The sequence below is a fragment of the Semicossyphus pulcher genome, unplaced genomic scaffold, assembly GCF_022749685.1.
Source record: "Semicossyphus pulcher isolate SPU_LCO1_2020_fin unplaced genomic scaffold, fSemPul1.0.p SCAF_6, whole genome shotgun sequence".
Lineage (NCBI taxonomy): Eukaryota > Metazoa > Chordata > Actinopteri > Labriformes > Labridae > Semicossyphus > Semicossyphus pulcher.
In genome coordinates this window covers 6,357,160-6,383,489 of record NW_027211737.1, presented here as the reverse complement: position 1 = coordinate 6,383,489, position 26,330 = coordinate 6,357,160, and the positions used below count along the sequence as shown (strand labels likewise).

General features: G+C 40.7%; 1 protein-coding gene across 2 annotated transcripts in view; it reads left to right on the top strand.

Annotated features, from left to right (window-relative positions):
- dapk1 (death-associated protein kinase 1) overlaps positions 1 to 23,361 on the top strand; it is an 82,721-nt gene extending 59,360 nt beyond the window's left edge. For both annotated transcript variants that reach the window (XM_069682550.1, XM_069682551.1), the window contains 9 exons: positions 2,233 to 2,331; positions 7,720 to 7,797; positions 11,925 to 12,141; positions 16,158 to 16,343; positions 16,445 to 16,642; positions 17,175 to 17,313; positions 17,602 to 17,722; positions 18,261 to 18,449; positions 18,950 to 23,361. In XM_069682550.1, coding sequence (XP_069538651.1) covers positions 2,233 to 2,331; positions 7,720 to 7,797; positions 11,925 to 12,141; positions 16,158 to 16,343; positions 16,445 to 16,642; positions 17,175 to 17,313; positions 17,602 to 17,722; positions 18,261 to 18,449; positions 18,950 to 20,245 — 2,523 coding nt within the window. In that variant the 3' untranslated portion in view covers positions 20,246 to 23,361. The remainder of the gene's footprint in view (positions 1 to 2,232; positions 2,332 to 7,719; positions 7,798 to 11,924; positions 12,142 to 16,157; positions 16,344 to 16,444; positions 16,643 to 17,174; positions 17,314 to 17,601; positions 17,723 to 18,260; positions 18,450 to 18,949) is intronic.
- The last annotated feature ends 2,969 nt before the right edge of the window (positions 23,362 to 26,330 follow it).

Sequence of the window (26,330 nt, the reverse complement as noted above, 5' to 3'; positions counted from 1 at the left end):
ACTTGTCAATTAGACACTGCTTTTCATTGTTTGGGCCCCTTTAATCCAATCAAAGGGAATGTTAAGGCTGCAGCAAACTATAACATTTCAGTGTGTTTTGGAAAGGCATTTTCCTGTGTCTACTTCAATCTGTTAATCCAACACTACAGGGGATGGGCTGGGCCAGATTCTATCGCCCAACATGGGTGTTAGACCTCACTATTGCTCCTGTAGCTGAATTGGATCAAATCCCTGCAGCCAGGTTCCAAAAACTTGAGAACAGCCTCCCCAAAATATTGGAGGCCGATATATGTTTTTGAAACATAGGCTCCAGTGAACTTTTGACTATGTATTACAGCTGTTCCATCTATAACAACGTAGGGCTAATCACAGGCCAAACGGAGGGATGGATAAACATAGAAAGCAAACATATTATAGGGATTAAAAGGATTTTTGAGGATTTCTGCTGTGTGATCCAATCTAATCTCAACTGGGCTTATAAATGTCCCATTCACTCTATTGCTTATAAAAAATATTTACTGTAGGTTTGCCTATTGTGGTTGTAGTTGAAAGTCAGAAATCTGTTAAGCTGATTTTTAAGACCAATCAAATAAACCTTGTAAACATGTACATGTGGTGTTTTTTCTATGTTAATGTTTTTGGGTGAACTAGTCCTTTAAAGGGAGCTATTACATACATTGCATATATTTGACTGATAATACCATCTTGCATTGCCTCTCTGCCAGGCCCGACTTCCCACACATTCCCCCCTTTGGTGATTTCTATATTGATGCCATCCATTTTAATGCATTCTGCGATAGGATGCTGCTGGTAGCTCCTCAGCTTCCACGCATGTGGAAATATGTTTGGAGTAGTTCAGGGAAGTGATGTGCATCACGAACAGTCAGCGCTGCCTGAGATGTTGTGATTTATTCATTATATTCTGTTTCTCTGTGTGTGTTTTTTGAAGCTAAATCTATAGCAGCATATCACACATTGCTGAGTCTGTGCCAGGGTTTGTCTTCGCTGTCAGCTGGAGACACTGGGGGAGGAAAATGAGAAGGGTGGAATTGAAAATGTCTCCTGTTCTGTTTCAAGGAGAATGGAAACATATGATTGCTTCCTTGTTTTTTCAAGTTGTGACAAACAGGAATTGATTTGAAATGCTGCTTTCAGACATGCTTGTTTTCTTGTGGGTGTTGATATTTTCCACTGCTGCTTTTATCTTCTGGCAGAGGAAACTCTTTTGGTTGGTTTTAGTATCTTTTTTTAAGTTGTACCTTGTCCTCGTTAAAATGGCTGAAACATTTCGAACTTTGTTAAATTTTATATTTTATTTTGGCGCTGGTTTAGCTGAGTTGGTAGAGCAGGCGTACCATGTCCAGAGGCTACAGTCCTTGACTCCCGGTCTGTGATCATTTGGTGCATCTCATCCCATCTCTCTCCTCCCCACACTTCCTATCTAATAAAGGCAAAAGCCAAAAAATAATAATAAACAAAATGTTACATTTTGTTGAATTACAAGCGGCGCCCAGTTAGTGACATGTTTTCCATCACCCAGCAGTGGTTGGTCTGCCAGAGAGAGTAGGCGGAGCTAAGCAGCTGCTTTTCCGGTCTCTGCAAGTGTTGCGAGTAAACAGTAATCTACTATGGCTGAACAAACAAAGAAAAGATGGATGACTACAGATACAACTTCAAAAAGAAGTGAAACTACAAAGAAAAAGAAACAAATTTGACACTCAGATGAAGGCAAGGAAAATCAAGAGTTACAACTGGAGCCAACCGTGGACGTCACACATGCAACACTGTCTGGATATCTGGGAAGTGTGCTCCCGCAATTACCGTTTATTGCCATAGGTGCCGCCAAAGAGAACGAAACTGAGATCTTTGAGATTACCACTTTAAACACAACTGTGTTAACAACTAATGCTATAGAGATCATTGTCCTTTGTCCAAGTTCAGGACCGGAGAGAACGCACAAATTATTCTGCTGCAAATATCCACCTGGGCATGTTCGTAAGGATCCCTTGCAAAAACCATTAGAGATTAAAAACTGTATACTATGTGACCCTCACAGCTACAAGGATACTGATGACATAACTTGGGCCTACGTGTCCAATGGTCTGGTTCCTTGAGCTAGACTAGATGATAAAAAACTTTGCAAAATATTCTCATGAGTAAAATGAAGTAAAAAGTTATTATCACGTCACCCGGTATTGGCTGAAACACCTCCTTCATATTCTTCTCTTGCAGTATGGAAAAACTCCTCTCCACCTGGCCGCCAACAACGGGAGCCTGGAGGTCGTCCGTCATCTCTGCCTGACTGGAGCCAACATCGATGCCGTCACAAACGTAAGTCACCGCACAGCTTTGTTGTACCTTCATGTCTGCCTTCATTCTAAAGGAGCAGTAACATGACAGTTGTTATAATGCACTATGACAAGAATTTATCTCAGATTCAGCAGGTATTTGTAAAAAGCTGTTTTATTGCCATTTCAGTAAAATCCAGTGCAGAGTTTTGGCATTTTGACTAATTATACTGTACAAGCTGGGTTATATTTGAACACTGCTGCTCTGAAGGATGAATGCATTAGTATGTAGAGAGGATTTAGCACCATGACAGATGTGTAGTATCGTGTGGGGGATGTGGCCACGGTTTAACCTAATGGATGACTTAGCTTAATAGTATACAAACTGAAACATCTCTGTCTCTATTTGTCCGTATAACATCGTACTTGTTGGTGAGGTAATTTTCTGCTTGAGCTGCAGAGCACGTCACAGCTCACTTCTGCATACACACTCAATAAAAGTAAAAAGGCTGATGGCAGCTTTTTAACTCAAACTGGAATTAATCTGCTGAAATGTATTAATAGTGCTGCCCTCCTGATACTGAGCTGCACTTCCTTTAATTCTACCTCACCTCTTTGGATTTAAAGCTTACAAATCTTAACGTTTCCTCCTTTTGTATTGTTGAAAATGATTTAACCTTTTGAACCTTAATACTCACTTTAAATTTAACTTTTAAGAAGCTTCAAAGTTTTGACAAAACACCTCTTTCCTCTTAATGGTCATCACACATTCTGTATCCACCTTTAACCAACCTTTTTCCTTCATATACTCACTCAAATATTAAAAAACATGTTGAACACATTTTGGTGCAAATACAGCCAAGCATATTTGGAACCATTGGAAACTTATAAAGATCAATTTGGAGCAAAAATAAAAAAAAATGTCTGAACAAATCTGAGCTGCTGATATGTACGGTAATTAAACATGTAACAATTGCGAGAAGAGAAGCTGCTCACTAAGATTATATATTGTGACTTACAGGTCATACGTTGACAAAATGACAACGTTTTATTCTAATTATTTATGTAAGCGACAATGTATAGTGAGCAGGTGGTTATAGCAGAATGGAACCCAGACGCCGGTGTTGTCTCACGTTATAACAACCTTACTATACATTATCACCTGGTTGAAGAATGATTATATTTCCATCTTCTGTTTAAAGTCTGTTTCACTCACAGTGAGAGCTGCGTCCATAGCAACGGTTAACTCTGTAGCCTTCGTAAAATGAGCTAAGATAGCTGTTTCAACTGATGGTGAAGTCAGACATGGTGAACGGGACCGCAGGAGTCAGCACAGCGCCTGATGGAGGTTTTCTGTCTCATCGCTGTCAGAGTCTGTTGACATTTTCTTTTTCATTCACAGTCTTTAAAAACCGCCGTATCCCGTACTGTGTTCTGTTTAATGTTTAATTCATACGCCGTCTTCAGTTTCGTAGCCTACAGTTTTTGTGTTTTAACCTTTAGCCTATTGCTTTCTCTCTGCTGTTTTGTCTGTTTCCTTTTTTACCAGACTTCTTTTGGCGGATTGATATGACTACAGTTAGCCAGATTGTGTGATTAGAGCTGCATCCTCAGCAACGGTCTGTTCTTCATAGCAACGGTCTGCTATCAAGAAGTAACAGACCTTGGAATGCCGTAATTAAGCAATCAGAATCAAGTATTTAACACAGCTGTGTAATAATATTTATTATTTACCGAAACTATAAGAAATGAATGTGTTCAGTATTATTGCTTTTTCATGGGTTAGATATGTAACCACTCCAACATTTAAATGGTTGATTCTTGGCTCATGCTGCACACTTGGCAGACAAATATTTGACACAAACAAATCTCATCGGTGGAGCCAGAAATTCAGCAGATCACTGGATAAAGAAAGTAACCGTCAGATGCAGCCCTGCAAGGACATTTTACAGATTATAATCGACCACCTGAGGCCTGTTTGAAATCTTTATGAACTCCTGAGTGTCATCCTTCACCTATGGCTTTAACTTTCTGCAGACTGTGTATACATAGAAATGGTTTTCATCACTCAAACCTGGACTCAATACGATAAATCTTATGTCTCTCAAACACATCTGGCATCCTGTTAGGCAAAGACCGTCAAAGCCCAGAGATCAACATGTGGTTGTTTCTCAGAGTACATTTATCACTTAATGCGGTTAATTCAGATAATCAGATATTAGAGGCCTTGTATGTAACATTTGATGATTTTTAAGAGGCTCAGCCGCCAGATGTCTCACACTGAGGTTTCTTTTTTCCTCTCTGCATTCTCTAGCTGTTAATATTGTATGACAGCTGATGTGCTATGCATGTTTAATCTGGAGAGCACATACTGAGATGTATAATTCATTGTCCAGTGGACTGCGGTCAGCTGGGGGGGAGGATACAGGAAGCTCAGGGCTCGTTCATTTATTTTAACGTGTAATTGGAGGGTGCTAAGTTACATGCTATTTGCAGCTTTGTGCATTTAGATTTAATTTTCAGTCCCTTTTGTGTGTCATCATTGCTCTCTTTAATTTATCCTGTTTCCCTACTTTTCCTATAATCAACACAAACACAATCCACCTATATTAAATCTAAAGCAGTGATACTAAAGATGCTTGAATATCCTCTCCTCTCCAATTTTGAGGCAAACATAACACCAGCCGGTCACATAAGCTCTCAGTTGCCAAGCAGCCTTAGTAATAGTGGCGACACTGTGCCATCTGTAAGAGCAAGTCTCATGAATTCACTCCCAAGTCAATCCCACTAAGTGGTCAAATTTGTTGCACTTCATTTACATTCACATCTCTGACATTTCGCTGAGGAAAACAACTTAAAGGTCAGTGTTTTCAGTGCTCTTAAAATATTATGTGACCTTATCATTGAGGCTCTTGAGAGAAAGAAATATTAAAACCATAAGGAGAATAAAGTCAAAAATGTTTTGATGAGAACAGGTGTTACATTTTTAGTTTTCCTTTACTGATTTTCCAACATAAAAAGATTATTAATGTGTATCTTTTCATAATAAACCCAGTTGACTGTCCTTTGGCATTATGGTGTGTATAAGGAGGAAGCGCTCTGTGGGCGTTTCAGGCTGTCAGTGCAATTTTGTTCCCCCGTGAAGCAGCAGCCAGAGCCGGACAGTGACAGATGGCTGCGTAAGTGAAAGAGACATTAAACTTGTCGGCTCTGTGGTGGTTCTGTGTCAGTGTGTTCAGAGGAGAATGGACAGGGAAACACATGAGAGCAGTTCTAGAGATGGATGGAGGGAAATATAAGAGACAATGCACTGTGAGTGTGTTGTGAATCTACAGGTATCAACTGTGAGGGGAACACAAATATGAAATACACTGATCAACCATAACATTATGACCACTGACAGGTTAGGTGACTAACATTGATTATGTCGCTACAGTGGCACCTGTCAGTGGATGGGATATGTCAGGCAGCAAGTGAACATTTTGTCCATGAAATTGATGTATTGGAAGCAGGAAAAATGGGCAAGTGCAAGGATTTGACCGACTTTGACAAGGGCCAAATTGTGATGGCTAGAGCATCTCCAGAGCTGCAGCTCTTGTGGGGTGTTCCCGGTCTGTAGTGGTCAGTACCCTTTAAAAGTGGTCCAAGGAAGAAACACAACAAGCTACAGGGCCATGGGTCATCCAACAGAAGAGCTGCTGAAGCTCAAATAGCTGAAAAAGTTGATGCTGGTTCTGATAGAAAGGTGTCAGAACTCACAGAGCATTGCAGTTTTGTTGTGTATGAGGCTGCGTAGCCGCAGACCGGTCAGGGTGCCCATGCTGACCCCTGTCCACCACAGACAGTGCCTACAATGGGCACGTGAGAATCACAACTGGACCACAGAGCAATGGATGAAGGTGTCCTGGTCTGATGAATCATGTTTTCTTTTACACCATGTGGATTGCCAGGTGCATCTCTTACCTGGGGAAGACATGGCACCATGATGCACTATGGGAAGAAGGCAAGCCAGCAGAGGCAGTGTGATGCTTTGGGCAATGTTCTGCTGGGAAACCTTGGGTTCTGCCATTCATGTGAGATGTCACTTTGACACGTACCACCTACCTAAACATTGTTGCAGACCAAGTACACCCCTTCATGGAATCGACATTCCCTAATGGCAGGATAATATGGCCTGCCACACTGCAAACATGGTTCAGGAATTGTTTAAGGAACCCAACAACGAGTTCAAGGTGTTGACTTGGCCTCCAACTTCTCCAGATCTCCATCCAATCGAGCGTCTGTGGGATGTGCTGGACAAACAAGTCCGATCCATGGAGGCCCCACCTCACAACTTACAGGACTTTAAGGATCTTCTGCTAATGTCTTGGTACCAGATGGTCGTGGAGTCAATGCCTTGACGAGTGAGGGATCTTTTAACGGCAAAAGGGGGTCCTACACAATATTAGGCAGGTGGTCATAATGTTATGGCTGATCATTGTATGTTTGCAGGTGTTTGGGAGCAAAAAAAGTAGCACAAAGCATTTTTGTATCTCCAAAAAGAGTTGGGTGAAGTCCGATAAAATGCCTCAGATGATGTCACTTGAGTCAGCGTTTGTGGAGAAGAGCAGAACCTAGAAATCTGAGAGAAATCAGGGAGAAGCGCTTTCCCCAGACCTCTGTAACCCGCTCCTCATCTCTTATTGAAACACATGAGCCTCTACTAGCATAACACCCAAATCTCCAGCTGAGCTTCTGGCTGTTGAGTTGCATTGTGGGTAATGAGAATGGGTTTTGACATGGAAGAAAGCTTGGAATAAAAATGATGATATCTAACTGTCTGTTGTGACTCTGACAGTGTTATATAATTTCTAAATCAGAACTTTTAAAATGTGTAATAAGAAGGCTTCAGAAAGACTTGGTACAATGTTATTAAAGGTCAGTTTTAGTCCTCCTCACCGCCTTCATCTCTCATTTTTCTGGTTGTCTCTAAAGCCTCTTGGAAAATAATCTGGTCTATATCTTCTTTAATGATCTGGCAAGCTGATACCGCAGTTTCACCCAACCTGACCCTTATAATCCTCCAAACTTTGTTTGGTTTGGCCTCAGAAATCTGATGTTTGAATGATGATCAAACATCATTCCCCTGCCTATATGTCGTGCTAACAAACGGTATATCCTATAAATATTCTGCTGGAACAAACACACAGGCTTAGGCTGAATATTTGAATGGCTATCAGCTGTGTATCAGATGAATGAACACTAAGAATTTTTCTTGATCTATAATGAACAAAAACAGACATGCTAGGCTCCTTAAATGAAATATCAACAAAAAGATGTGTTTTTAGAAGCACTAGAGCGAACCCTTTTTACAGCCAAAGGAAATGTAGGGGATTATCTGTTGCTGAAGATTTCTCCTGCATTTATTCTGCCCTTTGTTCTCATTTTGCAGGACGGAAAGACGGCCGAGGATTTGGCGTATAAAGATCAACATGAACCCATCGTTTCTCTTTTGGGCAAGCTTAAAAAGGTAAAAGAAATGACACACACACACACACACACTCACATCTAGGTCTATCAATAAAATATTAACCAATGATTTCTTACAATTTGAATTTAATAGAGGAAAGAAAGAGAACTAAACTTTGCTTTGTGCAAGTTTCACAAACTCTCTTCACACTTGGTTTATTTCAGTGCAGAGGTGTGGAGAGAGACGTCTTCAGCAGGAAGGTGTTAGATTTTAACATCTCACCACTTTTTGACTCTGTGGCAACGCTTTCCGAAACATGTAAAAGTAGAATAAGTTATAAAATGACAGTACTTTGTGAAATATTTGGAACTCCTTTTTAAACCTTTTTTTTTCTTTAAAAAAATCAAAAATATAAATCATTTTTCTTTCATTGTTGAGCTACTACTGTGTGATAATAACACAACTATTAGTTTATAGAACATAAGAAATAAGCTTCAAAGCTTTATGATGCTTTGTGGTTGTTTATGTAACATGTTAAAGCTCCTGTGAGAATAAGAAACAGATTAATTAATAACAAATTAATACTGATGCATCTGTATGACCTAAAAAAGCAAGAAAGACTAATAGTGACAAGATTCATTATTTTCATATAGATATGTTTAATGCCTGTAACTGTTAGGGGTAGGTGTCAGACGAGGAGATTAACAGTAAGTGGGCGAATGAGCCTTTGTTTACATTTTTCATCGCAATGACTCTCGATGAGTGATGTTTAAATTATAAAATAAAGCAGGAGGAGATTTTTCACCAGAAAACAAACCTAACACATACAGGGCAAGATGAGCAAAGAGATAAGAGGCACTTCTTTGTCCACAGGGGGCGCCTAAATCGACACAAAGTAAACGTTCCTCACAGGAGCTTTAACTTGGTAATTTTATCATTTTTATCCAAATAACATCAAGTATACTAAACAAATACACACACAGTACATTTAATAGTATATTTGTTTTTGCTGCCATTTAACATGAGTTGAAATTGAAGATTTTATACATCTTCTGTGCATGTAAAAGGATTATTTATCTCAAATTTACTTACAGAAATGTTTTAAATCATTGTTATTGAGTGAAATAAAAAGCATGCTGATTACATGAGTGTAACTTTGCCACTGATGTCTCGAGTTTTGAAGTAGGGTACAGTAAAGATGCTAAGGAATGTCCTTTAGAGCTGTTCATGTGAATTGAACTTCAATTTCACAACCATAAGCCATCTTCAAAGCAATGACTGTATATATAGATGGACAGGCGGGCTTTATGACCCATACTGCAGCCAGTCAGCAGGGGGCGCCCGAAATGTTTTGGCTTCACTTTTAGGGAGCTGTCATGTCGTCCATGTTTTTATACAGTCTATACTTCAAAGGTGTTTCCAAGACTTTTTCGTTGTATCCTATGCCATCTTTGCTTTGACCCTTTTTGAACAAGTGTAGTGTTTTTTTAGTTTTCCAAACCGCGACCCCTGTCCTTCAGGTTTTCTTTCTGGGGAGACGTAACAAGGTGTATCTGAAATACGTCCAGTGTTCCCAGTCGGCCTCGAGATACATCTACCAGAACCAACCTGAAGCTAAATGTCACCGACTTGTCTTCTAATCCAGTTTTCCAGAGAACCTGCTGAGATTGAGTTCAGAGTGTGAAAACATGACAGCAGCAACTGTGAAAACAGTCATCCTCTGCATATGTCAGGCTAATTTAAGACACTTTAACACATCGATGCCAGTTTTGAAAGAGAAGTCGACTTTCCAAGAACCCTGAGGAAAAATACTCACAGTCCTGCTCTTCTTACTGTAACGAGTTCAATCTAATTATTTCAGTACGAGGGTTTGTGTTCAGCTCAGACATGAATCACAGTTATTACAATTACAAGTTTTATTTATTGAATGTGTTCACACAACCCAGGTGGGAGTCAGGGGTGCGTTCACAGCCCACACAAACACTCACAGTGTTTGAGGCCTCTTCTGATGTGTGACTCATCTGCTGATGGTTAAGAAAGTGTCTTACGTGTTAACTAATGGTATTACATTGGCAGAATAACTACAGGTAAGGAGAGGAGCCAGCCATCTTTGGGATTAGCTTTAGTTGTTTATGTATCTGAGTTTACAGCATCACCTATTTCTTTGACACAGACAAACTTAGCTGGAATAGTGGTTGGATCCATTCAGATAACATAAAAGAGTTATTTGAATGTCCAAAATAAATATTATTATTGTGGCTGCAGGACGTGATGGTGATTTTACACATGGCATACATTATGGCTGCCCTTTTCTGCAATACAACAACATATTAAAGTGATAATCACACAATGGTGATTGAGCCTACGGCCCTCTGATGAAAGCCTTTGCATTTGCAGTATTACAGACTGGGTGTCTGGTGCGACTTTCACGGAATAAAATCACAAGCGGCGTCCAGTTAGTGACGCGTTTTCCATCATCTATCAGCCAGCAGTGGTTGGTCTGCCAAAGAGGGTAGGCGGAGCTAAGCGGCTGCTTTTCCGCTCTCTGCAAGTGTTGTGAGTAAACAGTAATCTACTATGGCCGAACAAACAAAGAGAAGATGGATGACTACAGATACAACTTCAACAATAAGTGAAAATCCAAAGAAAAAGAAACTCGACGCTCAGAGTTACAACCGTAGCCAACCGTGGACGTCACACATGCAACACTGTCTGGATATCTGGAAAGTGTGCTCTTCGAGATTACCACTTTAAATAGCATTTAAATATTGTTGACTTTATGTGCCTCTTTTCATTTTCATGTCCCATCAAGGGTTGAGGTTAGTTCAGCATTTAAAGCTGTTAGACAAACGTTTGTTTTACCACCCACAATCACAGTAACAAAGTATTTTTAACGAAACACAAGACTGGCTTGTTTGGTCACTGCTAAGCTATCACAACGTTTTACCAAATGATATTGAGCTTTTCAAAAGATTTTATTGTCTTTTTTGGGCTGTTTTGCCTTAAGCCTGGCCCACGTTATAAGATTTTTCAAATCTTTACTGATGCTTAAAATGTGAGAGACCCCACACATGACCATTTTTAATCATAGATTGAACAGTTTTGCTCCTTTAGTGTGTGGAGGGCAATGATAATGCCAAAACAGCACACCACACACTCACAGATTCATTCATGAACAACCAGAGTCCCACTCTCACAACTGAAATCTCACTAAATCTCTCGCGGTCAAACGAGACTTCAGAGTACGGGATGACGGGCAGGAAGAATTGGTGATGATAGTTTTTTTACTGAAAATTCAGGAAGAAAAAAGAACAAACTGCTCTATGATGAATGCTCTAAGTGAAACCCTGAAATCATACTGCCTATTTTAGTCAAGAAGAAAATATTGTTCGTCATGTATTAATCAACAACAGTAAGACACATTATCATCTAATTCACAATATTCCCGACCCTTGAGATGCAGAAATACAACTATTCAAAGCACTGCATGAAATTTTACGCACACTAGCGCCATAATCATTACAAAACTTGTATTGTTAAATACCATGCAAATACCTGCATAATTCATCCTCAGCTATACTTTGAGTTAAGCTTATTAACAAATGTTAGCATGCTTATGTACTAAGCTTATTATATCCAGGAAGCATATGAATAATGTTAATAAGCTTGTGTCTAATTACATCCTTACAAAGCCTCTAGCTTTTGGTTTGTTGGTTTCCTTATTGCACCCTGTCATCATCTGGAGGTAATCAGTCCTCCCACACTCATTCAGGAACTTTGAGAATTGAGAGAATTTGTGATTAGATTTTGAGACATTACCACCCTCATTGACTGTCCACAATATGAAAACTGTTGCTAGTGCAAAAACAATTAGGCCCTTATCCAGTATGCTCCTGTGATGGAATGATTCAAACAAGTGTTTTCCTTAGACATTACTGACCTGTTCATGGTGCATTAAAGCAAGTGTCTGCAAACCCCACACAGCTTACTGTTCTTGCTTGTCATGAATTCAGACTTAAAATATGAGATGTAACTTTGTCTGGTGTGTTTAGAATTTCCTCAAATAGAAGACACAAGCTCGGTCATCTGATTTTTGAGGCCTCTTGAAATGATTTATTATCTATCTCAGTGTGACCTGAACTGTCAGTGGTTCATGATAAATCCTTCCTCTGTGTCGTTGTTTTCAGGACAACCACAAACTGAGCTACATCCAGCAGCTGCGGCCCACTCAGACCGTGCAGCCCAGGATCAAGCTGAAGCTGTTCGGACACACCGGAGCCGGGAAGAGCACGCTGCTGGAGTCTCTGAAATGCGGCATCCTGCGCAGCTTCTTCAGGAGGAAGAGGACACGCATGACCAACACGACCCGCCACCCAAACTCCCCCATCAGCTCCAAACCGGCTGGTAGGTGACAGACGGCTCTGATGAAGCTGAGATAATCCTTCACAAGATTAAGATTACACCTGCAGAGGACCAGAATTATTTATGCTGCTGAAACAGGCCCGAGTTATTCATTTCTAATCAGTGCAGAGCAACCGTGTTTATTTAATGCCTGCTCCCATATTTATCATTTATCATTCATTTGGAGTTTTTGAGGCATGAAAACAATAATTTACCAAAATTTGGCTTGTAATTTTTGTAGTTTTAGCCATAAAATCCTCATTTCCTCATTTTTTGGCTGACCGTCGGGGTCAGCCCTACACATGGGTCTGTTTGTGAATGACTGACGGATAACTGACTGAGTGAGCGACAGTATATCCACAGCCATAGAGAGAGAGAGTCGCGACATCGCAATGGCAGATCACGGAGCATATTGGACCTCCACTGATGCGACTCTCTGGATACTCTGTTCGGGGAGTAGGCGGGGCTGCTCCTCCGCTGTCCTCACTTACGTCCGCAGCGCACACCTGCTTTCAAACACGTTGTCATCGGCCTCATGAGGACAGTCCTTGTAACACATTGCCCACAAAAGCGCACATTGACCTGATGCGGTCAGCCCCATACTAGGTTTAGACCTAGTCTTGTTACATTTACATCACCGCACGTTTTAAATCACATGCTACAAAAAAATGATTTAGTACAGTCAGATGGACTTCTCTGTTTTTCAAACTTTAAATTTCTCGATTGTTCTCTTGATTATTAATAAGAAGGGTTTGAAAATACAGTAATTTTTTACATGGAGAACAAAAAGCTGTGCAATGGTTCAACGCAGTTAAATAATTGGTAAGTATTTTTTTTGTTTATTTGACAGGAGAGCAAAACACAACTGTTGGGCCAGAGTTAGCTATATAGCTAGTTTACATCTGTGGTCCCTGGGCAGGAGGATCTAAAAAACATGCATCACAATACAAACAATTAAATACAATACAAATGAACACATTTCACAAACAGTGTTTGTGACATGCAAAACTAAATTTCCTTCTCCACGTTTGAGGACGGTTCCATACAAAGGTTAAAATCATCACATGACTGGTTTGCCTGAAGCCATGTTTTTATTGTGCAGTCTCTGATGTGGCTGGGAGTTGAGTTGCTCTTACTGAAAATGCTGATTGTCCAAAAGCAGTTTTCTTAAATGTACCTTCTTGCTGATGCCCTGGTCTCCCTAGTATTGTTCCTGCAGAATGACACACATTGTTTCAGTGGTGGGGTGAATGATCATGAATGAATATATACATCAGACACATGTCTGCAAAACAAAGAAAACTGCCAAAGGTCTTAATAAATTAGACTTTATTGTTAAGGCGATTTAAACAGGTTCCTGTTTTTTGTCATAAGTGCACAAGGATGCAGAAAACAAGCTGGTATTAACAAGCAAGTTAAATGAGCAAACCTATTTTCAAAGCAAAGTGAGGTGTGATCGCAGCTAATGATCTACAAGGTAATATTTTTGAGTTTCTGAGAGCCTCACTGCATTATATATTGAGTCATATTTTTAACTGTCACACAGCTGAATCGTGGTTTAAACACATTTCCATTTTACATTTATACAGAGAAGACACAAATTGGTGCATAAATAAATCATCAGATTGGAGAGTGTGACACGTTTGATGCTCAAAATCTCCCCCCTTGTTGTGTGCCCCACAGCTTTGAAATGAAACCTTAATCCATGCATGACTTCCAAACCACATATCACCCCTCTCACAGATCCGACCCGGGGACTCAGAAGGGAGCGGGCTGAGAGCAAAACATTTCCACCGGATGTCTTGTTTTACTGCAAAAAACATCCAGTATGCTGAGACACACCACATACTGTCCACACAAGCAAAACAAAAAGCACCAACACAAGCACTGCCCTGCCTCTGACCCCAATTCAGTCTGGCAACTAACCCAGTGACCCTAAATATTTACCCCATTACTCCAGTAACACTAACTTGAATCTAAAACTGGAAACAGTCGATCCTTTTTCTGCTCCTCGTCTTCAGAAGCACTCTGACAGGTCTGTGCTAAGACTCCCTGACATGTTCAGTGTAGTGTAAAAACCTTGACCAAGCACACACACACACACACACTTACGTACACTTGAATCTCTCTGTATTTGCACTCTATTTGCCCCCGCACACACACACACACACATGCATACCATTGTGTTTCCTTTAACCGCTCTATTCTGCGGCGCTCACAGTCATTACCTCCCAGACAGACGTGATTTTCAGATAATGGTCAGTTAGGTGAGCCCGTATAATGTTACTGATCCCATGCTCTATACTATCTGGAGATCTGCAGCCTCTGTCGCAGCTGAAGGAGAGGTTGAAAGAGTTTTTTCTCGCCCTTTCAATTCCCGCTGAATTCAGTAATAGTCTGTATTGACTCTGTTAAATCTGCAGAGATACGTGACATGGGTCCACAGGCGAACACAAAGAAACGGGCGGGGAGGGAGCAGGGACAAGTCATGATGTCCATTTGTCTGCTTTTTATATTTCTACACGAGAAAAGCATCAATTTTGTTCTTTTGTGAGCCTGTCACAAGTCAAAGAGAGGCCGTTTAATGCATATTTACCGTCGTCTAGTCTCAATATTTAGTGATGCTTTTGACACCTGAAAGTATTCTGCAGTGTGCTTTGATTTCTGGTCTTTCAGTTTGTTCTTGCTTCAGTTATTCAGTAGGGACTGATTATTTTAGTCATTCACTTTAGTCATCTGTAAAAGGCACAAAAAGCATCGAAGAGTCGTGTGCTTTGCTTGAATACAGGCCTGAAGTTTTCAGTTTTCATTTTGTGACATTTATAAAGCATCTTTTCTTGTGAGACACTTTTCCTTTTATGAAGACGGAGGATGTTGACACAGACATATGAGCAGCTTTTTATCCCTGAAGTCCAAACCAACAGCAGCTGTTATTAAAAAAGATGCCTGACATTAAACCAGAAAATCAATATGGCCATTTTTCATGTGCTGTAAAATAGATTCTCACTCTTTTTGTGGCTATTATAGCAGGCTGCAACATATGATTATAATCATTCTGGATTCATCTATAACATGTCAAAAAGATGCTCATAATAACTTTAAAAGTCACCTAATCAAGTAGCTTTTTCTGTCCAACCCAACCGACCAGTGTGTGCAGCTCTGCAACAACAAGTCAAGATCTTATTGCACGTAATGTCCCTCAATATGCTTCTGTTGTTTTGTCTCAGTACAATCACACTGGAAATGTTGGAAACATTTCAACTCCAGCATGTGTTTTATATTATTTCTGTTTGTTTGATAGTTTGTCCTGGTGAACAGCTCTCTCCAGTCAGTTTGCACCAAGAACTTGAACATTGTGCAAGGGAATAAGCAGAAAATGATGTAAATTATTTCAACATTAGGATCTTCAGAAAAGCTGTTCACTTCAACATTTTGCATAGATACAAGTTGTAAAACACTTACAAGTTATCTTCTATTAGATAGATAACTTATCATCTATAAGATCTATGAATCAATTTGTCCAGCCTTGATTATGTCAAATGCAGCTGTGTGGGCCTAAAGAAATACAAAGCTGCAGCTAAAATGTTGCTCCAAGACCCTTGGAAACAAACCGTAGGTGTGGTCTCACAGAGTGTGAATGAAATCCAAATGTTGTGTCTGCAAAGTGGATTTATCTGCAACAAAATAGCACCCCCAAGTGTTAGCAAGGGGGATTTCTTTTGTGTGTGTGTGAAAACAAATATGTGGATGGAGGTTTATTGGCTTTTAGAACTTTGTATTCATAAAGACTTGAGCTCAGTTTGTTCTTTGTGCAGATCTGCATGTAAATAAAATGATATATTTAAACAGATTAAGATTTGTGCACCATCTGCTCTTAAGTTATATTTGATCAGCTAAAACCATAGACATAAAAACAAAGAAGTGCATTGAATCTATGTTATATTTCTGTGCTGCATCATGTTCTAAGTATACTACCAAGGTATGTAATTCTCTTCATGTCTGTGTTTCTCTCCGTTCAGTGTCTGTGAGCATTTCCAACCTGTACCCGGGCTGTGAGAACGTGAGTGTGCGGAGTCGCAGCATGATGTTTGAGCCCAGCCTGACCAAAGGTGTGCTGGAGGTCTTCTCCCCGGTCCACAACGCTCTGTCCACTGCTGACGAACAGGCCACCAAGGCCATCGACATCCAGCACGCCAACATCCACGGTGAGAGTTAGAGATACAGCACGTTTTCAGATTGTGTAGTACTCACACACACTCTGTTTGCATTAACATGCTGATGATGTCCCTTGTTGCCCTCTCTCTAGGTGTGGGGGATTTCAGCGCGTGGGAGTTTTCGGGGAACCCGGTCTATTACTGCTCCTACGACTACTTTGCAGCCAACGACGCCACAGCGATCCACCTGGTCCTGTTCAGTCTGGAGGAGCCGTACGAGACTCAGCTGAGCCACATCACCTACTGGCTGAACCTGCTGAAGGCCCTGACGCTGCCGCAGGACAACATCGGTGAGGACGGGGAGGGATGTTCGACCAGTCTGAGAAATATTTTTATTGTACAGAGTAGTCAAAGTAGTCATTAAATCAATGCACAAATTTTGGAATGTTTTCTTTTTACTCTAAAAATCACTAACCAAAATCACAAGCGATTTTAATGCAATCAAAGTAAAACCAATGAAGCCAAACACTCATTATTGTCTTGATAATATAATTGGTTATAATTTGACTTTAACAAAGTCTCCCTAATTGTGACAACAATCTACAATTTTACTGGCATTAACAGAGACTTGACAAGTGAATTTGTAAAAATCATGACCTTTGTTCTCCTGCGTGTCTTACCAGAAAACCAACAAGCCAACTAGGTCGTTGAATTTCACCAAACAACACTTATTTTAATTGCACAAACACAAAATTATGTTTTAAAGGCTACTGAATCGTCTGGCTTTCTCGCATTTTTGTTTGTATAAATGCAGTGATTCGAAAGGTTTTAGTAAAAGATATTCTGTTCTTTATGTGTGTGTGTTTTCCTGTGTTGCTCCAGCTTTCGGAGGTCGTATCCAGCAGCCTCTTGTGGTCGTCCTGGTGGCCACTTACGCTGACCTCGCAGATGTCCCCCGAGCTTTCTCTGGAGAGTTCAGCTACGACAAGGAGAAAGCTCTGCTCAAGGAAGTCAGGAACAGGTCAGAACTCAAACCAGCACACATGAGGGACATGGGGACTTAAAGCAGGAAAAACAAAGTGTATTTTCGTATGTCAAATAGCTGTTAATACTTCACTACCCCTGAGCTTCAGCAACCGAAGCTATGAAAACTAGCCTCTTGAATGATTGAAGAATAATATTAATATCGGTACTTCCACCTGTTTTTCAACATTTAAGTCCACAAGGTGGGTCCTGTGCTGTATCTCAGAACTCCTGTAAAGAGGTTCATACATTTTTAAAATGTTTTTTGTTGTGGTTTTGCTCTCAGGTTTGGTGTCGACCTGCAGATCAGCGACAAATTGTTTGTGATGGATGCAGGAGCCTCAAACTCCAGAGACGTGAGGCTGCTGAGGAGTCACCTGCAGGAACTACGCGCCAACATCATCTCTGTGAGCTCTGCAGACTCTTCTTTCTCTATATGTATCTTTAACATTCTGTTTTGTCTGAGTTTTAAATTTAATTTAACATTTTACTTTATAAGCTAACATTATGAAGAAACCATATGTGGCAAAGTTAGTTGGCTGGCTAAACTTAGGTCGCTTGCTTGATGGTAAAATACTATCTCAATGGTTGTGTAAGTATCATAGATCTCGTAGTTTCTGAAGCTAACCTATGTGTTATGACAAACACTTTTGATGTTAGGCAACAATAAATTATATAACTGTACAAATCAAAGGTGAATAATGAACATTATGCAGGTCAAACACCATTATTTGCGTATGTAACCTCAGTGTTTTGGCCAATGCCCAGGATACTCGCTTGTGCCTACAGAGTGTGAGTGAAGCAGGGTCGTTACAGAGTCAATAATGATAATGTTTGTTCTAAAAACTCCACATAGCACCTTTTAAAAACGGTCTGTTAATCTTAATAAATATTAACGTACAGTGAATCCACCTAATATTCACCCCTCCTTCTCCGTCACTGCAGAGGTGTAGTCCCATGACGCTGCTGTCGGAGCGTTTGCTGACCACCCTGCCGGCCTGGAGGAAGCTGAGCGGACCAAACCAGCTGACGTCATGGCAGCAGTTTGTCAGCGACGTCCAGGAGCACATCAACCCTCTGGTCAGCCAGGATCACCTGCGCACACTGGCACTGCAGCTCCACAGCATGGGGGAGGTAGGAGTCCGTTTATCAGCGTCAAATCAGACTGTTGCATGAGAATAAAATACTTGGTGATCCTTTTGGGGAGTCAGAATAAGATACTGAACAGGAAAAGCTGCCAGAACACATTACAAAATCTGTACAAAGTCTGTATTATAATGGCAGAAAGTAAATGCAGTTTACCAGACTACCACCAGGGTGCGCTATTGATTCATGAAAATATAAAACCAAAACATCAGTAAACAATTACTCATAATTACTCTTAGAGCAGGAACTTGTTGTTTCTCTGTTTATTTAGCAGAGTAACTCATGGCTCAGGAAGCCAGACAACAAACTATCTTCAGTCTAAGAAGTCTTTACATGCTTGCTGTGGATTTTGCATAAAATTAAGCAATGCAGCAATTTTCCCCCCGATCACTTTCTGTCACTCTCTTTCTCCACATCTTCTCTGACTTTCCTTTCCTTCTCCTCTCTCATCATTCTTCCTCTTCCCCCCTCCTTCATTCCCCCCGCAGATCAACATCATGCAGAGTGAGACGGTGCAGGATGTTGTTCTGTTGGAGCCTCGCTGGCTCTGCAGCAACGTCCTCGGCAAGCTGCTGTCCGCGGAGACGCCCAAGGCCATCCACCACTACAGGGGGCGCTACAGGCTGGAGGAGGTGCAAGCTCTGGCTCCTGAAAGTGACGTGGACGAGCTGCTGCAGATCCTGGATGCCATGGACGTCTGCGCCAGAGATGTCCTCAACCCCTCCATGGTGGACGTTCCCGCCCTCATCAAGACCAACGGCCTCCACCGCTCCTGGACCGAAGAGGAGGAGGAGGAGTCGCTGATCTACGGAGGGGTCCGACTCGTCCCTGCGGAGCACCTGACCCCCTTCCCTTGTGGCCTGTTTCACAAACTGCAGGTGAACCTGTGTCGCTGGAGCCACCAGCAGAAGCCCGAGGAGGAGGGCGGGGAGGACTTCGACGGAGACATCCACCTGTGGACCAACGGGGCCAAGGTGAGCCAGGGGGGAGTGGAGGCCATGATCCTGCTGGTCAACCATGGCCAGGGGGTGGAAATTCAGGTGCGCGGACACGACACAGAGCGGGCCAAGTGCTACACCCTGCTGGACACCGTCTGCAGTATCACAGAGAACCTGCTGGCCTCCACCCTCCCTGGTCTGCTCACAGCCAAATACTACCTGAGTCCTCAGCAGCTGCGTGAGCACCACGCCCCCATCATGATCTACCAGCCCAAAGACTTCTTCAGAGCGCAGGTCCAGCGGGAAACCTCACTCACCAACACCATGGGCGGCTACCGAGAGAGCTTCAGCAGCATCCTTTCTTTTGGCTGCGCTGAAGTTTACCAGCAGGGGATTCTGGGAACGGACATCCACATATCAGACGTCCCCCTGCTGGCTCGCAGGAAGCTCTGCCGCATGCTGGACCCTCCTGACGCTCTGGGGAAAGACTGGTGCCTGCTGGCAATGAACCTCGGCCTCACAGACTTGGTGGCCAAACACAGCAATGGCACAGCAAACGGCTCCCCTGAGCTGGACTCTGACTCAGACTCCCAGCCGGCCACACTGCAGCCCAGCCCAACGGCAGCGCTGCTGCAGGAGTGGAGCGGGCGAGCGGACAGCACGGTGGGCGTGCTGATGGCCAAACTGAGGGAGCTCGGCCGCCGAGACGCTGCCGACTTCCTGCTCAAAGCTTCTCCTGTTTTCAGGGTCAACATGGAGGCTGTGGGAGGGGCTGCTAATGGCTACCCCCCCACCTGTAACGGGGGAACGTCGTACAACTCCATCAGCTCCGTCATATCCCGCTGAACCGAACAGGGTCAGCTTTCTGCCAAACGTCAGATAATCTGACGAGACGTTAAAACAGAACCGTCACAGACTCGTGTGTGAATGAACATGAAGTGCAATCGTTACCAGAGTCCAGCTGCTCGTTCTCAATCGCTCCATTAAGTTGGCGTGTGATCCAGATGTTGTGTTTGTGCTCTCCACACCTGTACAGCCGACCTTTCCTTCCACTATGAATGTTGTAAAAGAGCTGATTGTCCTGAGCTCCAAAGAGGAATCCAGTGCTTTTATTTTGTTCTGTATCTTGTTGTGCTGCTTTTTAATATCCCTCCTGCGCTACTGCACACTGAGTCTCACTCTTGTTACAGCTTAAGACAGAAAAGACACATTTTTAACAGCTATCGACTCTACATGACGGTATGGAGGTGTTTAAAAAGATGGCAGCCTCATGTTTGGACCTTTTTCATATCAGTGAGGAATAATCTGTATCAGTAAAAAATGGGAGGCTGCCGTCTTTACTCCTTCCAAACAGCTCTATACAATATGATCTCCCTCGTTGCTTCTGTGTTACTGTTGTGATATTTGGCCGTTCAGCTTAGTGTTTCATAATTAAACAGCATTTTTCAGAGTGCCTTTGTGGCCTTCTACCTCCCTAAAGAGCACAAATAGTCTTGTTATAAGAAAAAAACAGTAGTTCTTTGTAAACATTTGAGGACCTGTGCCTTTAAAGGTAAAACGATTTTTAATCACGTCTATTGAGGAAAAGGCCATGTTACATTTAAGGTGAATTAAGTAAGAGAAGGAAAAAGGAAAGCTCGGCTCATGTTACAGGGTTTTGAAACTTTTACAACACAAAGCAGAAATGAGGGATCAGATTTCTGCTGTGTTCAGTGTTTGAGATAAAACATGTTCAGTGTCTCTCGTGTTACAGTGAGAGGAAAGGGAAACAACATCACACACGTTTGATCTGTGTGTTTGTGGGTTTATAAGGATTATTTCTTCATTGCCAACCAGAAAAATCAATTGATTGTTGATACATGTTATCTTACAGGTCCCTTAATTTCCCTAAAATGATTCTTGGTGACAACTTTGTAATTTGGTATTAATAATAGTTCTTTCAAAGAGCTGCTAAAACTTTACTCTTTGTTCAGCAGAAACAGTATCTGGAATTAAACCCGCACTGATCAGTTATTGAGCAATAATGGATCCAAAGGTAATGTGTAATTCAAAAATGGTCGGGGGTGAAGAACCTACAGAGAACTATCGCACCATTTTGCAGATCTGCAGAGATTTTGAGGTGATTTTCTGTTTTTTATGGGCCCATTATTCTTCACAGCAGCTGTTTTTCGGGTCAGTGATGTATTAACTTAAACATAAACTTTAACACTCTGCAGGTTTGCTAACAAGTTCACATATTGTTCTTTCCACGAACCACTTCTGAAACAGCTGTGACCTATAAAATTAAGTGTTACTGTAAAGCCCATTTACTCATTTTGACTTCACACAAAGGGACCTTTAGCCATTTAACAGAGAAACACAAATGTTTTTTCTCCAAAGTTCAGTGTCTTATTGAAGGATTTGTATCCCTCAAGCTCCAAAATGTGTTCATTAAGAAGGTGAGACACAAAGCTGAGAGCGTCTGACGTTTAAAATCATTAAGGCACACAGGGTGGAACTACAGGGTCCAGCTGAGACTCCAATCTGTGCACTCATTACTTTGAATAGAAAGTGCCACCAAAAATGACATGTAAACAATTTGTAACATTTCCTACTGGGCTGAAGGGTAAATTGTTACAACAACAAACCAGCTTTGCACCTTTTTAATGCTTCCTCATCAGCTTTTCTGTATCAGAGACCGTCCACAGCGTCTCATTCCCACACGCCGCTTCTGTGGATCTGAATATGAGCTTCTGTCAGTGTTGGTCGAGCGTGCGTGGCTTCACATCTTCTTTCAGTTTTTCTTTTTCTATAACACGAAGCTGCATCTCGGCTCGGTCAGCGGGAAGCAGAAAAGCCAGCGTTATGTTGTGAAGTATTGTAAGCTGAAAAAAAGCCAAAGGATGTGATGACAGAAATATCCCTGAAAAAGCATTCTGTGTACGCTGGTACTTTGTAATGTCTGTGAACCATAAAAAAAAGCTCCTTTTTCAGATCATATGTGTTGATGTTGGGAAAACAGTCTCATTCCTTACTGTTTAAACCTTTTTCCCACAGTCACAGTTTGATAGTAAAAAATGATCTCTCGTCCAGTATTTCCTGTCTGCTTTACTTCCCCAGTGTTACCGTCTGTCCACACAGATAAAACAAGACTTTCTATTCTACATACTTCACTTCTTGCACTATTTGTTTTCTCATGCTGAAGTTGCCAAATGACAGCAAACTTTCAGCTGTGAGGTTTAATACTCGAGGCCTGTTTCCTCAGCTACATCCTCATTTCACTATTCGTTTTCAGCTCGCTTTAACCTTTACTTTATGCCGATATGTTTTTCCCAACAAGGCAAATGAATGTATTTCAATCTCTCTGAAGAATACTGTCACAATTAAAAACAAATAAAAGATGACAGTGATCAAAATGTGTACATCATGAAAATTGAACGTCCCTAAAACTGCTCAGAAACATCTTTTATTTTCATGTCTAATCGAAGCTTTTGTTGGAGTTGTGTGTAAAAATTGCCAATGTTTGTGTGCCTCAAACACACTTGCTCATTCCTCTGTTATCGCCTTGTACAGAACACAAGCTGACATGCTCAGAAAGGGACGTGAATATTTTTTCTCTTGTTTCAGAGGAAAGACTTTGTTTTTTGTAAAAGCTGGGAATCACTATATTATTATCAACTCTTTCTCCGTTTGGTGTCTTTTGTTTTCCCCGGGTGGCTCTGACTGCGAGTCCGACCAAAACAAGTGGATTTTAAAGGTGTGCTTATGAATATTTTTCTGTTTGACGAGGAAATTTTGACAAACTCGATGTGAGTTATGAGAGAATTTTCCCCCTCGGAGACTCCGGTCTAATCGCCACATTGCACAAGTCTTTTTGTCGCTATTTATGTTACATTATTTTAGCATGTCTTGGAATGCCATGTTCTTAGTACTTCTGACACTTTATAGTGTGATACATTTTATAATAAATTCTTTACCTAACATCCTGTCTCTGTCCTAAGCTTCGAGGACTGTGACCTCTGTACATGAGGCGCATGCTCTACCAACTGAGCTAAACCAGTGTCCCAAAATGTTGTACTATTATTATAATTGTATATGCAATATAACATGGTGCATTGTTTTATTTGTTCAGTGTAAGACTGGCGATGTACTTCAATCCCATTATACAGAAAACATCATCTAAGTTCCCAAAGTCTAACTTTTATGGTACACCAGGTATGCAACTTTAAACATGGGTTCCTTTGATTGTTTGAAGTAGTATGTAAACTACTATTTAATACATGTAGTATTAACTAACAACATTCACAGACCTGCAGTAAGTAAGATTACATGCAAAAATATTGGAATTGAAGAGAGCGGATAGTTTGGAAAACACCTCATTTTATCCATTATGTTTTCAAGGTTAGGACCCTGCTTGAATTTGAATGTACTCCTTTAAAAATGCTTTGTTTTCAACATTATCTTGTGTTTCATATCTTCAAATTCCTGCATGTAAACCAAAAATCTCTAAATATGTCAGAGGAATCGATCCGGTCATGATAATTTGGTTGTCATCATTTGGCATCTCACACCAGATGCAGAGCGTATTAAGGGTAGATTGACTGACATGGACAAAGTAAGTGAAAACAAACCCTTTTAGTTCAAATGGCAACAGGGCAACAAAAATGATTCTTATTTCTACAACATAGACATAGTTTGTTTCTTCAGGCTTTACTCTAAGATTTGATATTTTCCCTTGTAAATAATCTAAAATGTATTAAAATGAAACAAAAGAACACAATTAGTGGCAAGGATCTGCAAGTAAATGTTGCATCTTTTAAAACCAAAGGTTTTGGAGCACTGCTTTACAGTGTGAAACAGGAAGAGGGCGATGTTCTTCCATCAAAAACAGAGATTTAATCTTTCATCACAGGTGTATGTCACAATTTTTTTTTTAAATCCCACTAAAATCAGCAGCACGACAGTGTCAAAAAATAATCTGTTACAAGTAAGTAACCCTAAAAAAAATCCAAGCTCATGTTCAGTACTTTTACCTGTAGTGAAGTGTTTACTACTACTTGCTACAATGACTCAAGTAAAGGAAGAAAGAAAAAACAAATACTGACTTATTTAATTGATCTCTTATGAGTCTAAATCTCTTTGGTGAATCGGGGACAGACGTTTGTCTTGCGCTTTATTTGTCCTCTAACAGATTCCAGGCTGTTATTCACACGTCTCTGGGTTCATTGTGAAGCTTCAGCTGCAGGGACATCCAACCCTCCACCCACACACTCACATGACCCGCTGCTGCCTGAAGCACTCTGGGGTTTGGTCTTAACATGCCCCAACTTCTGACAGTGTTGACTGTCATTGAAAAATATTTGTTTGAATCACGTGAAGCAGAATATGTCATGCTTATTCTACAGGATGAGATGCAGATTTTTGTTTTTAAGCATGATTTCACTTGGGTTCAAGTTCATAAGTAGTTCATAAATACCAAAATAAATATGTCATAAGACAGAAAACTATGTTTGAACTGTTTAAATCGACTTTTTCAATCACATTTTCGAATACATTCATTTTCACACTTTGCCTAAAAATAATTGACATGAAAACACCTTTTTTTAAAATAGTTTCAGTGCGACCACGAGCTCAAGCATCTGGGGGTATCAGTTCTGCCTACAAAAATAAACACGAGCCTACAAGGTAAATATAAAAGTACAGTATAGTTATATTGCTTGTGGAAATATGGAGATAATAATAAGCACACTACATGTAGGTTACAAAATTCAGCATATGATCTTTACTCAACAACAGTATACGGAATACTTTTATATGTTCTCTAATTTATGGCCTTTATCAGGAAAAGCTAACAAGCTACCAAGTACACATACAGCATACAACATAAATAGCCTACGTTTATAGTTTTGTCACATGATAAGATGCAAACAATTCCAGGTCATTACAAGTACAGGTTGAGTTTCATTCTTATCAGTTTACCATTAAGGAAGTTGGCAACATTGCAATAAACCATACCTTAAGTACACTTCCTTACTGAGAAGACCTGTTAACATTTAATGAATTGTAAAAAAGTATACATTATATTCAGATGTGTGTATGTTTGTTAAGAACTTTACTGACCTGCATCACTAACTTGTAAAATGGTTAAAATGTTAACAAAAATGTAACAGATAAATGTGTTTCTATAGAGTAGGGTTAAAAAGTTTGGAGTTTGGCTCGGACATATTTTTACTGACTTCTTTTTTCTTAGCAGTAGGTTACTTATTTCTTATTACTTATCCCTGAAAAACAGCTACAGTATAATAGCAGCCAGTTTAGAAACATGGCTTGGAATGTTAGCATGTTAACAGGCAAAAGCTAACATGATTTAGCTGGCTGGCTTACATGCTAGTGTTAAATGTTTGTAGATATTAGCATATTAACATGATGTAGTGACCACTTGCAGGTTGAGCTTTGAGCTACTCAGTCACAATTGCTGTCCAACATTTTCTCTGTTTTGTATCTATCTGAGCTAGCCAGCCGAAAGTGTCAGTGAGCAGGTTAGCTAATTAGCTTACAGGACACAAAGTTCATCATGTGTGTGAAGTCTTGAAGTCTTGTCCCAGTTTATACTCTGACAGAAGAGATTAAACAAACTGGATGGGGACACACAGCATTTCCTACATTTAAATGCTAAAATACTTAAAGTTATATGCTAAATATTAGCGTATTAAAATCAAAGCTGTTTGTTGCCTGCATGTAAAACTGTGTTAAAGAGAAGAACGTTAACATTCTATTGACCAAAACTAGTTAGTGTTAGATTATTGCAATAATAGATTTGTATTACTGATTCATTAAATGCAAGCAGAATTTTTTAACTGTATTCTAACTATCTACAACAGCAGAGGCTTATTGAAGCTAACTAATCTGGAATTATGAAACTGGTTTAGCTCCAATCTTAACAAACTTAATC